Source organism: Tupaia chinensis, unplaced genomic scaffold (assembly GCF_000334495.1).
Source record: "Tupaia chinensis unplaced genomic scaffold, TupChi_1.0 Scaffold000263_1, whole genome shotgun sequence".
Taxonomy (NCBI): Eukaryota; Metazoa; Chordata; class Mammalia; order Scandentia; family Tupaiidae; genus Tupaia; species Tupaia belangeri.
The window spans coordinates 1,920,381-1,933,422 of record NW_006159743.1 but is presented as its reverse complement, the minus strand read 5'-3'; the positions used below and the strand labels follow the sequence as shown (position 1 = coordinate 1,933,422).

At 40.7% G+C, this 13,042-nt stretch overlaps 2 protein-coding genes across 5 annotated transcripts in view; one reads left to right on the top strand and one right to left on the bottom strand.

The window, feature by feature from the left end:
* The window catches only part of LOC102500418 (uricase), a 41,281-nt gene extending 32,178 nt beyond the window's left edge, over nt 1-9,103 (bottom strand). The window contains exon 1 of the mRNA XM_006149462.3: nt 8,992-9,103. Coding sequence (XP_006149524.2) covers nt 8,992-9,099 — 108 coding nt within the window. The 5' untranslated portion in view covers nt 9,100-9,103. The remainder of the gene's footprint in view (nt 1-8,991) is intronic.
* Nucleotides 9,104-9,197: 94 nt separating this feature from the next.
* DNASE2B (deoxyribonuclease 2 beta) overlaps nt 9,198-13,042 on the top strand; it is an 18,733-nt gene continuing 14,888 nt past the window's right edge. For 2 of the 4 annotated variants that reach the window (XM_027772269.1, XM_006149463.3), the window contains exons 1-2: nt 9,198-9,289; nt 9,556-9,928. In XM_027772269.1, the coding sequence (XP_027628070.1) occupies nt 9,816-9,928 (113 nt within the window). In that variant the 5' untranslated portion in view covers nt 9,198-9,289; nt 9,556-9,815. Of the gene's footprint in view, nt 9,360-9,555; nt 9,933-13,042 lie in introns of all 4 variants that reach the window. The other 2 variants (XM_006149466.3, XM_014588179.2) reach the window with 2 other exon arrangements.

Here is a 13,042-nt window from a genome sequence, read left to right as displayed (position 1 = left end):
CTGCCCATGTAGGAGACTCATCCCGACTGGACCTCCCCAGTAAAGCCCCCCTGATGCTCCCAGCAGGGAAAAATGCCTCTTGCCATTGAACTCCCAGTGCACGATAGGTGGAGCAGTTATTAGTTATTGAGATTATTTTCTTCATTTATTATTTTTGTTTGTGTACATGTACTAGTATTCCCAATATCTATGACTGTGTGTGTGTGTGTGTGTGTGTGTGTGTGGCTTTTTTTTTTTTAATCTGTTCTGGTTTTTGAAACAGGGCCTTACTATGTCACAATCATCCTGCCTCAGCCTTCTAAGTAGCTGGGACCATAGGTGTGTGTCACAGTGCCCAGGTTTTTAGGGTGAGCAAGAATAAAACCTGGGCCTCCCATATAGCTTTAACCTACCAAGCAGCAGTGTCCATTCTGTGCTACCGCAGCTGGGCCCAGATAGCAATGTTGTAAAAGCAAGATCAAGCCATCTCTGCATTCCCCACAGCTCTCAATAGTGCTTCATAAGTTACCATAAATTGATGCCCCCAAAGAACAAGCTTCCTCATTTTTTAGATTACTTCAGAAAATGTAGATCATTTTAATTTTAGTAGTAAAGACATTACTCGAGATATAAATATCAATTTAGTTTCAGGTTTATATTTTCAAATTGTAAGATGAAGTGGAGAGGTAGAAGAAGACCATGTTTACGTCAGTCTGCATTTGCCCTTCAACTGCCCCTCCAAGGAAAAGAAAAGGGGTATAATTGTCTCACTTGTGAGCTCAAAATTATTCTCAGAAAATAAAAATCCTTATGAAATCACCCATGGGTCTCTGTATTATTAAATACTATAATATTGTGGCAGTTTGCAACTCTTTAAAACGCTCTCATACACTCATTTATTTTCTGCACAGCACTCCTTCATTTTAATAGCTTCTGTGAGCTCTTTTAGATTTTGATTCCATTATGTCATATTTCAAACATCACATTTCTCTATTCTCTGGTAAAGAAAAAGCTTTATTTAAGGTTACTGTTGTTTTTAATTTTAGATTTTTCTAATACTTAAATATGAATCTGAATTTTGATTTGGCATGGGTGTGTTTACCAACTGTGTTTTCATATATGTAGATTTTAATAAGAGGAAATCTATTGGGAAAAGGTTAGAAGAGAGGAGGGGAAATTTTTTATAAATTTAAAGTTTTTTTTTTTTTTTTTGGAGAGGTTTTTTCGCTATAGGGCACGTGCGCTCGCCAGACAGACAGAGAGAGACATAGAGACAGAAAGCGAAAAATCACCCCCCGGGGGGGATGGTCATGCCACAATCCCTTCTCCTCCACTTTCCTCTCGGGATCTTGGGCACGCACGCACACGCGCCCGGCGTGAGTTTTAAGCCACCGGGTCCGGGACGTGAACCACGGTCGACTACATGGGAGTCCAGCAACATAGCCATTATGCCAACTGCTGGTTCCCTATAAATTTAAATCTTAAAATGACAAATTTTTTCATGTCTTAGAAGAGTTTCTATAAGTATTGTCTCTACATTGGATAATTGAGAGAAATACAAAAATGCTAGCCATTCAGGACTTCTCACGTGTGTACAAATATCAATTCAGTTGTAACATGCTGTGACAGAAGGAATTATTCACAGAAACAGCCTCTCTGTTTTTAGAATGTTCTGGAGAAGTTCTTCTGATTCTCTGCCGAGGTTTCTCCTTTACCTCTTTTCTTAGGCATTCATAAACAAAAAGAATTTGGAGAAAAGTGGTGAACTCACATGAGGAAAACAAGCACTCCTATGAACAATCTTAATATTGCATTGGTGGAGGAAACCAGCAGTTAGCGTAATGGCTATGTCGCTGGACTCCCACGTAGTCGACCGCGGTTCACATCCCGGACCTGGTGGCTTAAAACTCACGCCGGGCACGTGTGTGTGTGTGCCCTAGATCCCGAGAGGAGAATGGAGGAGAAGGGATTGCGGCGTGACCATCCCCTCTGGGGGGTGATTTCTCGCGGTCTCTATGTCTCTCTCTGTCTGTCTGGCGAGTGCACGCGTCCTATAGCGAAAATCTCTCCAAAAAAAAAAATGTATTGCATTGGTGGATATGTAACAATACATAATGATAAGAACAATAATGGTGAAAAAATAATCTTGAAGGCAGCTGGATTTTTCTTAGCTGCCTAAGAGCTACTAAACACTAGATGGGGAAAGGTTGATATCCAGTAGAAACTGTCACATTGCATCAAACTGTATAGTGGCTTATTATTGGCCCCCTAGAGGAGCTTTTAAGACTAGGAGCAAAAAGCCCCACCATAAAGAATTGAGGAGGCCTCCAGAAATGTGAATGAAAGAAAATTTAACTGAAACGCATACATGAAAAGATGTCTGTTGAACAGGTTGGTCCCATGGCCTGATAGTTAAGGAAGCCAGATCCCACATGGCCTGCCATGTAGTTCAATTCAAGATCCAGCAGCTTGAGAAACACACTTTGCAGATGTGCATGTATGCCCAAAATCCAAACGGAATGGAGAAATGGAAGAAAAGGGATTGTGGCATAACCATGTCCCCAGCCCTAGGTGGTGCTTTTTTCCTCTCTCTTTCAGGCAAGTGTACACGCCCTCTGGCTTATAAAAACACATGAATAACAACAACAAAACATCTGTTTCCTATTTCTTAATGTGAAAGTATTATAAACAAAAATAATAGCAGCAATCATTTATTAAGAATTTGATACAGGCCAGGATATCTGCATATATTATTTCTTCTAATTCATTACAAGAACTCTGTGAAGTACTATAATCCAGGTTTGATGAAGGAAGACACTAAGGTAACATACCTCCCAAGGTCACATTGTTACTAGGTGACAGAGGAAGGATAGGAGCCCGATCCATGTGCTCTCAGATGACATGATCTTTCCTACTACCTCATAGTCACTACACACACATTCGTTTTAAATGTGGGGGATTCTAAGCACAGGTGAGTTTTGTGTTTACGATGAGGATGTTTAAGTTGTGAAGAAAGGGGAGAATTAAAGGATGGTTGCCCTTTGGGCAGGATGAAAGTTCAACTTCCTGCCTTCAACAACAGGGTGCTCATTTGAGTTGAATATTGACATTTATTTGGATAAGGGCCATTGAAAATACAATTAATGCCAGCTTATTTGTAGTCATTTAAAACCTCATCACCCAAAGCCTATTTTTAGTTTATCTGAAAGAAAAAAGAAATAACTTTGTTGTAGAAGAAAAGGAAAGTCGGAGACCAGCAGTTAGTGTAATGGCTAGGTTGCTAGACTCCCACGTAGTCAACTGCGGTTCGAGTCCCAGACCCGGTGGCTTAAACTCACGCCAGGTGCATGTGCGTGTGTGCCCAAGATCCCAAGAGGAGAATGGAGGAGAAGGGATTGCAGCATGGCCATCCCCCCCTGGGGGGGGTGATTTCTCACTTTCTGTCTCTCTCTCTCTGTCTTTCTGGCGAGCGCACACACCCTATAGCAAAAAAACCTCTCCAAAAAAAGAAAAAAAAAAAAAAAGAAAAGGAAAGTGGGAAAGAACTCACTTTTAATGAGCACCGGTTACATGCCAGGGACTATACACATAGCATAGCATCTGGCCATACCTTGGGCATAATCTGTGAAGGTGGAGATTGTGAGTCTCACCTTTAAAGAAAGCTGAAGGAACAGTGAAGTTAAATCATTTAGTCAAAACCACACAGTCAGCAAGAGGCAGAGCCAGGCTCGGACATAGGGCTGCTTGATTCTTTCATCATACCTAGCTGTCTCCCTGATTCATAAATACTGACTTTATTTCTTTCGTATTGTTTTCGTTTTGCCAAAGGGTGCATACACTTGCCAGAGAGAGAGAGACAATGAGAGGAGAAGTGAGAAATCATCCCACATGGGCGATGGCCACACCACAATCCCTTCTCCTCTACTCTTCTCCTGGGGTTTTAGACACACACACACGCACACGTGCCTGGTGTGAGTTTCAAGTCGCCAGATCTGGGACTCGAACTGTGGTCAGCCATGTGGAAGTATAAGCACCTTAACCACCATGCCACATGTTGGTCCCTCTATAATAGATTTTTTAAATGGAGTTTTACATACTTTTATTTATTTCTCTGATTAGACTTAATTTCTTCTAAATTTTCCATGTCTCCAGAATAGAAATCTCTGAAGCCATTTTCATTCATTCCGCACATTCACCTCTGTTTATTTAGCTCCTTCTAGGTGATGAGCACTGCAGAATGTGCTGGCAATACAAAGATGAACATGGCAGGCACTATTCTGCCCTCACAGACATCATACACTAGAACTTCTGCAAAGAATCGAGCAATTGATATTACAGTTTTTCAGGCTGCAGGCACTCTGCTGCAACTACTCAGTTTTGCCAGTATAGCATAAAAGCAGCTACAGGTAACACAAGTGAATTGGTGTGGGTGTGTTTCAATAAAACTTTACTTACAAAAACAGGCAGTGGACCAGGTTTTCTGACAGGACTTTTCTGACCTCTGCTTTTGAAAAGAAGGCTTATAAAAGTCACCAAGGAATTAGTAACACATTGTGATAATTAGTATAATTGGAAAAATATAGTGAGCTTCGGGAATATATTGCAGCTAAACAGATTGGGTGTGATCAAAGAGGACTTCTAGGGAGAATTGGCGTTCTCAAAGCAACCTGAAGTATGAGTAGGAATGAACCTCTCAAAGCAACCTGAAGGGTGAGTAGGAATGAACCAGGGAATACATAAGAGAATTGGTGTGGGTGTGTGAGTTTGCCAGAGAGAGAACAAAAGTACCAGTGGGGCATCCTTTTTTCCTCCATTTCTCCATTCCCATCAGGATTTTGAGCATATACACACACATGTCAGGCATGATTTTCAAGATGCTAGGGCTGGGATTTGAACTGTGGTCAACTACATGAATGGTTTTCTATGCACAGAACTTAACCACTGAGCTATGGGGCCAGCCCTTAACTATGTTTCTTATGAGCACTTCTTTATTCCACAAATACGTGAGTCATTCATTTGTCTCATCCCTTTTAATCAAAATAATTCATGTCCTCTCACCTTCCACAACAAGTTCATCATTTTTTTCCTTCAGTCTGTCACATTCTAGATTTTGCTCAATCTATCAACAGTATTATAAAAATCTGCACAAAAATAAAGCTGAACTTAAATAAATTTTTTAGTATGTACACTGTACTTAAAAACATTTTTTTTTTTTAAATAAAGGCAGCACTCTGACTCCATGAATCCTGACAAGATGACTGAACTCTGTGGAAATCATCATAAACCAGGGTCTGGATTAAAAAAAAAAAAAAAAAAATTTATCTCAGTCTTTAAAAATTCTCACATTTAAAGCTTCAACAAACATGAACTCATGACCAAAAATCAAAAACACACACAATAGCAAGGTAGCATGAGAAAGCATTGCAGAAGAGGTAGCAAAAAGTCTGACCTGCAAAGCTGTCATATAAAAGAATATAAAATCATGTGTCATTTAGATGTTGGTAATACATTCTGAGAAATGCAGTGTTAGGCAAGTGTCCATTGTCTGACAAACCATCCAGGTGTGTACGTACAATCTCGGTACTCTCTCACATCTCGGCTACACGGTGTATAGCCTATTGCTTCTGGGCTGCAAACCTATGCAGCATGCTACTGCACCAAATGCATAGGAAATTTAAACTCAATAGTATTTGTGTATCTAAATACAGAAAAGATACCATAAAATACAGTAATAAAGATGAGATATATACCAGGTAAAGGATGTTTATTATGAATGGAGCTTGCACGACTGGAAGTTGCTCTGGGTGAGTCAGTGAGTGGTGAGAGAATGTAAAGGCCTAAGACGTGACTGTCCCCTACTCTAGGCTTCATGCGCACATCCTTGGGCTACACTAAATTTGTGTTCAAAGAAAAAAATATTATTTTTTTTTTAGTAGTAAATTTATCTTGGCTTACCGTGACTTTTTTATTCTATAGTATTTTTAAGTTTTTTTAAAAATGCATTTGACTTTTTTACAATAGCACGTAAAATATGAACATATCATATAGATGTACAAATATTTTCTTTCTTAACGCCCTACTCTATAAACTTCCTTTTTTTTAATTAAAAAAAAAATCTTTTAAACATTTTTGTTAAAAACAAAAATACCACCACACATATTCACCTAGGATCATCAATATCCCTGTCTTCCATCTCCACATTTTGTCCCACTGGAAGGAACACAATGAACAAAAACAACATGAGATTAAATCAAGCACAAGAGAAAACGATGCAATGAAGGTGAACATGAGATCTATGGGGGTGCTGCCAGTGTTACAGAGCACGATGTTTTATGGTGAGATAATAAGTAGTTGAGTACACTCTAAAATAATACTTAAAAGTATTCAATAGAATAATACTCATAGGTATAAATCAGTAACAGTTGTTTACTGCCATTATCAAGTATTATGCACTATGAAGACTTGTGCGTGCTATACTTTAACACAACTGGCAGTGCAGTAGATTTGTTTACACCACCATCACCATCAACATGTGCGTGATACACTGTGACGCCATATCAGCTGCAACATTATCCTCACTAGGCACGAGGAACTTTTTACCTCCACTATCATCTTATGGGATATATAAGATATTCAGATATATGGTCTGTCACTGATTGGAACCTCATTATGCAGTATAGGATTCTATTTAATAGTTTTACAGAAATAAAAGAGAAGATGAAGTATATGAGCAAGAAATAAGAAGCCATGAAAAAGACTAAGTTTTAGAAATCCAATAGAACTTCTAGAAATGTGCTAATAAATGGATTTAAAACCAGATTAAACACAACTCAGGAAAGAATTAAAATATACATAACTGTAATCTGTTAATTTACAATTATCAAACAAAAGACTTTTCCAATTAAAAAAAAGAAAGAATTGGTTATTTGGAAGACATAGATTAAGCAGAAGACTAATGTTGTCAAAGAGAGAATTAAAGGGAGTTAAGAAATAATTATATTCTGTAAATGTGTCAATGAATTCTATGCCTGGTGTGGTCTGCTGGAAGATGGATCCAAATGAGGGATCAAGGGTTAAAGTAGAAACACAAGTAGCTAGAACATATGAAAGATAAAAAAACCTACTAGGGATATATGATAAAGAGAATGTGGAAAAAGCAATGCTTGATGGATAGTTTCCAGAATATATGGGATGAATAAATGCAATCTTCAGACATGAAATGAGAAGCCTATTACCAAATGAAGAACTTTTCCTTGTACACTATAGTTGGCCAAGTTCCAATGAAGGTGTTTTCTTTTACTTTTTTTTTTTAAGGGATTTTTGCTAGAGGGTGTGTGTGCTCATCAGAGAGACAGAGAGACAGACAGAAAGAAAGCAAGAAACCATCTCTCAGAGGGTGATTATGACCATGCCATAATCTCTTTTCCATGTTCCTCTTGGGATTTTGGGCATGCACACACATGCATCCAGCATGAGTTTTAACCTACCAGGTGTGAGACTCAAACCGCAGTCGACTACATGGGAGTCCAACGTAACCATTATGCCATCTGCTGGTACCCATATTCTACTTTTAAGAGGTCACCAAGTTGTGAAGAAGCACTGGCTTTCATAATATTAGACTACTTGGGTTTCAAAACCAGGTATTGTGAAAAACATTCTATCCACTTTGCGTTTTTCTTCACCTTTTCACAACATTGCTTTGCTGTTTTTAATGAAAATTCAGACACACAAAATCTGGAATCTAGGCGTTAGGGCAATGTTGAAATCCCTAGACCTGGTCGGGAGGGGTGACTATATATGGCGTGGGGCTGACAACTGTTTTGTATCCCAATTACGTGGTGGGGATGTGAATCTATCCATGTGCTGTAATTCCTAGAACAGTACTCCAAAAGAAAAAGGTCAAGTTTACAGTATGATAGTTTACAAAAATCTAAAATAATAAGCAAATATAAAAAGTAGAAATCCCCATATCTGGTACTGTGCTGAACACAGTAGTGATTGCACAGGAAGGTTGCTGACCGATGACTAGCATGGTCAAGTAAACAACAATAGGAGATAAGAAAGCTTACTGAAAGTGTGCATCTGAAAAAAAAAAAAAAACTTAAAAAAACTAATAGTGTTGAGATCATGAAATAAAATTGGACTTAGCAAATATGATGTCCCAAATGTTCCTCACTCACTCATAAAACAGACTCAGGTTTACAGAATAGCAGACAGCATAGTCATTGAGGCACTGGACTCCCACATGGTCAACTGTGGTTAGAGTCAGATTAGTGGTTTGAAACTCACACTGGGCGTGTGTGTGTTTTTGCCTGAAATCCCAAGAGGAGAATGGAGGAGAAGGGATTACAACATTACTATCCCCCCTAGGGGGTTATTTCTCACTTTCTTTCTCTCTGCCTCTCTCTGCCTCTCCGGCTAGCACATGCACCCTATGGCAAAAAATACTCTCAAAAAAAAAGAAAAAAGAAAGAAAAAAAAAGAAAGAAAGAAAGAAAGAAAGGCAGAACCTTCAGCAACATTTATGAATCATTTACTATTACAATATTACTATTTAATGAGGGATGAAAACAGGAATTATTTTATATCCTATGCTACAAACTACCTTTAGCTACATAACTGAAAACAAGTATGGCAATGTTTTTCTTTTCTTCTCTTTTTTCTTTTTTGCTGTTGTTCTTTTTTTCATTTTGCTAGCAAGAAACAGAGTCTAAGAGAGAGGGATAAAGCACATCCCATGGGGAATGCTCACCCTGCAATCTCTTCTCCATCTCTCCTGCCTTCTGGAATTATGGGCATGCATGCACGTGCAGGTGCCCAGCATGTCTTTCAAGCTGCTGGGTCCAGAACTCAAACATGCCAGTTGGCCATGAGGGATACAGCCACCTTAAAGACCAGACCAAATGTTGGCCTAACAGTGTCTTTCATAATTGATAAAAAATATAATGCATTTAAAGACATTGTTTCCTCATGTCTATCTACTACTCTCCTCCAAAAAGAGATTGGACTCACCTTTTTATAGTCGTTATAGTAATGGGCCATTGTTCCTTGCCTTTCAACTTCAGATTCAGTTTCAAGAACGAGAAAGAATAGTTTGGGCAAAACAGATGCTTCTAACATTTTTTATTTAATCTGGAAAGTGGGCAATCAATATGTTTACCTGATTGCACAACCGTCAATTGGACAGCAAAGTCTCTTTAAAGTAAAGCACCGCGTTGAGTGGCTAACACCGGGGAGGTGGAGAGGCTACGTAAACATCTTTGTTAAAATACAGTTGGATTTGCTCTTACTCTGAAGCACCCCATTTGAGGTACCGTTTAGCAACTATTACCTTAAAATAGAGATTATGATAAGTGACAGATTCAAATGATTACTAAGACGTAAGATTTTGGCATTTCTATTTAGTATGTGACCACATGTATTTGCCATGACTCACGGAGAGTCAACTGCAAGAGAAAAACACGAAACATACTTAATTTAACATCTAGCTATCAGTACAGAATTCCCCTGTCTGCAAATTCGCACTATACAATATTCACTCCAAAGGGTTAACCATATATCCTTTTTTCTCTTCAGAACTTTTTGATGACTTTACAAACCAGTGAACAATTCAGCACAAAGGGTTCCGGAGTCACGCTGGCATGTTGTGACAGAATCACACGATTACATGGGATTCATCGCCATCTGAAAATGCCCGAACAGCAAACAACAGAGGCAAATGGAACCAAGCAGCCAAGCCACCACAGCCTGAGAGAGGCTTGAAACTCAGACTCCACAGTTTACAGGGAACATTTCCTGCTATGGCATGGAAATGCCATAAAGGAGACGGATAGAAAATGGCAGTAAGACTTCTAAGAATAACCCTTGCTCTGCTCTCCCTTGGCCTTTTTGGGATCCTGAGCGCAGCAACAATATCATGCAAAAATGAAGAAGGCCAAGCTGTGGATTGGTAGGTAAGGGAAATGGAGGATTGGTACATGCAGAGAAAAAGCCAGAGTAGGGGAGGCTGATGGGCTCCCTAGGAAGTGCCTAAGGAGAACTTCCACCCCACATTCTGCCTTTAAAAAGAAAGGGGGGGGGCACCTATGATGTAGCAATTAAGTTGCTGGACTCCAACATGGCCATTGGAGTCCTGGACCTTTGGGTTTGAAAATCATGCCATGTGCATGTGGGTGCGTGTCCATAATCCTGGGAAGAGAGTGGAGGAAAAGGGATTTTGGCGTGGCATCCCCCCTGGGGGAATGACTTCTCACTTTCCCTCTCACTGTCTCTGTCTCTGGCGTGTGCAAGCACCCTAAGGCAAAAGAATCTCTAGGAAAAGAAGGAAGGAAAAAAAAAAAAGAAAGGGAGGGGCCAGAAGGTAGAGTGTTGGTTACGGCACTGGACTCCCACGTGACTGACCACAGTGTGAGTCCCAGACCCGGCAGCTTGAAATTCAAGCTGAATGTGTGTGTGCGTAGCCAAAATTCCAGAAGAATGGAAGAGAAGGGATTATGGCATCACCACACCCCCAAGGGGTGATTTCTCACTTTCCCTCTTACTGTCTCTGGCTAGCACATGTGCCCTATGGCAAACAAACAAAAAAAAGGGTGAGGAGCCAGGCCATGATGTGTCATGGTGGTTAAGGTGACTGGATCCCACATTACTGACTGCAGGGTTTGAATCCCCAATCTGGTGTGTTGGGTGCATGTACATACATGCCCAAAATCCCAGAAGGAGAGATGGGGGAGGAGATTTAGCGTGACCATCTCTCAAGGGAGGGGGATGCTTTCTCACTTTTAATCTCTCTCTCCCTCTCTGTCAATCCAGAGAGCACATGTGCACTATGCGAATTACATATATATTTTTTTATATACTATATAACATATATATATTATAAATTAATATATTAATAATTATATCAAATATATATTCTAAACATACATGAAGAAAGTTAAAGTGTGCAATCAGGCCCCTTCCTGGACAGGGGAGGCTTCTGAGTGGGGGAGCTTCCCCCGAGAAAGAATCTGACTCGCTACTCTCAGCAGGGCGAGGCTGGGAGCCACACGCGTGGGATTGAGCTGACAACTTCTGTCAGTTGGCAATTTCCTTTAATTACACATGGTTTTTACTAACAGAACCCTTCGAACATTTTTTTAGAGATTGACAAAGGAGGGAAGGCAGATTAATTTTTTTCTGAAGCTGAGGTTTCCACTTCTCCTTGTGAGATGAAGGAGAAGGGCCTTTTGGTTAATCTGGGTTCATCAGACAGCACCGGCAGCCAGCGGAGTGGTCACTGCCCCTTGTATTGTGTCAAAGAGGCTAAACACACCATTGCATTATAATCACAAATCTTCCTAAAGCTTTGGTCACTTTTTCACTATTTAGAGTGTTAAGTTTGCCATATGGTTGGCATTGAGCTCTGTGTAAACTTCAGGCTGCGCACACAGATCAACTTACCCTCAGTCTTTCAGCAGTTCCTGAATGCATACCAGGTCCTGTGCCAGAGTTTGAAAATAAGAGCACAAACAGAACACCGTTCCTACCCTCAAGGAGCTCACAGTTATGTGGGAAGGGCAGAGACTGGGTACTGGGAGCACAGAGCCCAGGAGGCTTCTCTGATTTGCTTTTGAGGCAGGTTCTAGTTTTTGTTTGTGTGTGTATTTGCTACAGGGCCTATGTGTTTGGGGTGAGAGACAGAGAAAGGAAAAGAGATGGGGAAATTGAGAAATCATCCCCCTGGGTTGGGTGGCCACACCCACAATCCATGATCCTCCATTCGCCTCTCAGAACTTTGGGCATACACGCATGAGCACCGATACGTTTTTCAAGCTTCTGGGCCAGGACTCAAGCCACAGTCAGCCACATGGGATCTAGCTGCCCTAACCACCATATCCCCAGCTGGTCCTGGGCTAAGTTTTAAGAACAATCAGTAAATAGCTAGGAAAAGAAGGGAGGCACAAGGGCATCTCAGGCCAGTGAAAGAGCACAGATACGTACAAGGACATGAAGCAGCATGGAAAGTTTGATGCTGCAAGTAGGTTGGTATTGCTGAAGCTTCAGGAGATGTGAGAAACAGCAGAAGTGAACCTAGAAAGGTAGGTGACAGCCAGGTCATGAAGGATTTTGTGAGTTCAGCTGCAGGGTTTGAACTCGATACTGAAAGGAACTATCACAGGACTTCAAGCAGAGACGTGGTCAGATTTGCTTTTAGGAAGCCCATTGACAGCTATGTGAAGGGTGGCTGGCCGGGTACCAGTCCACAATCACAGGGGCCACTTGGCATTTTGCAGCATTACAGATGAGAACGAGCATGGACCTAAGTTAAAAAAGGGGTAGCGGGGGACCAGCAGATGGCGTAATGGTTATAATGCTGGATTCTCACCTAGTCAATTGTGGTTCGAGTCCTCGACCTGGTGACTTAAAGCACTCCGGGCATATTTACATGCATACCCAAAATCACTAGAAGAGAATGGAGAAGAGATTGCAGTGTGGCCATCTCTGCTGGGGGGTGATTTCTTGCTTTCTATCTCTCTGACTCTCTGGTGAGTGCATGCACCCTATAGCAAAAACCTCTCTTAAAAAAGAAGAAGAAGCGGTAGTAGAAAAGAGTCAGGAGAACTCTGCAGGGACTTGGGAGCAAATGGGCTGCACGGGGTAAGATAGAGGGAGAGGTTAAGCAAGACTTTAGGTTTCCCGCTTCTGTAACCATGTGGCTATGTTCCTTAATAGTGTTGATTGAACAGATTTATACCAAAAAAATATAAAATTTGGTTTAAAAAATATAGAGATTGGAGACTTGTAGTTTATCTGGATACCTTATTTTTACTACAACTAAATGAATGTATTACCTGGCGATGTCTATCAAAGAGAATACTTATTTCTGAGCTACTACAATTTGCTGAGAGAGTTAAAGGTCAGCACCAAAGAATAATTCAGCTTTCCTGCCTCTTAGGAGGACTCGGTTCTGTGAGTAACAAAGCATAGCAGGGCAGGAAATGTGCACACGAAAAGCAGTGGAAGGTTGAAGAGAAGCAAGAGAGGCCTGGCTGGCACAGTGCATGCTGAACATGGCTGGTTGGGC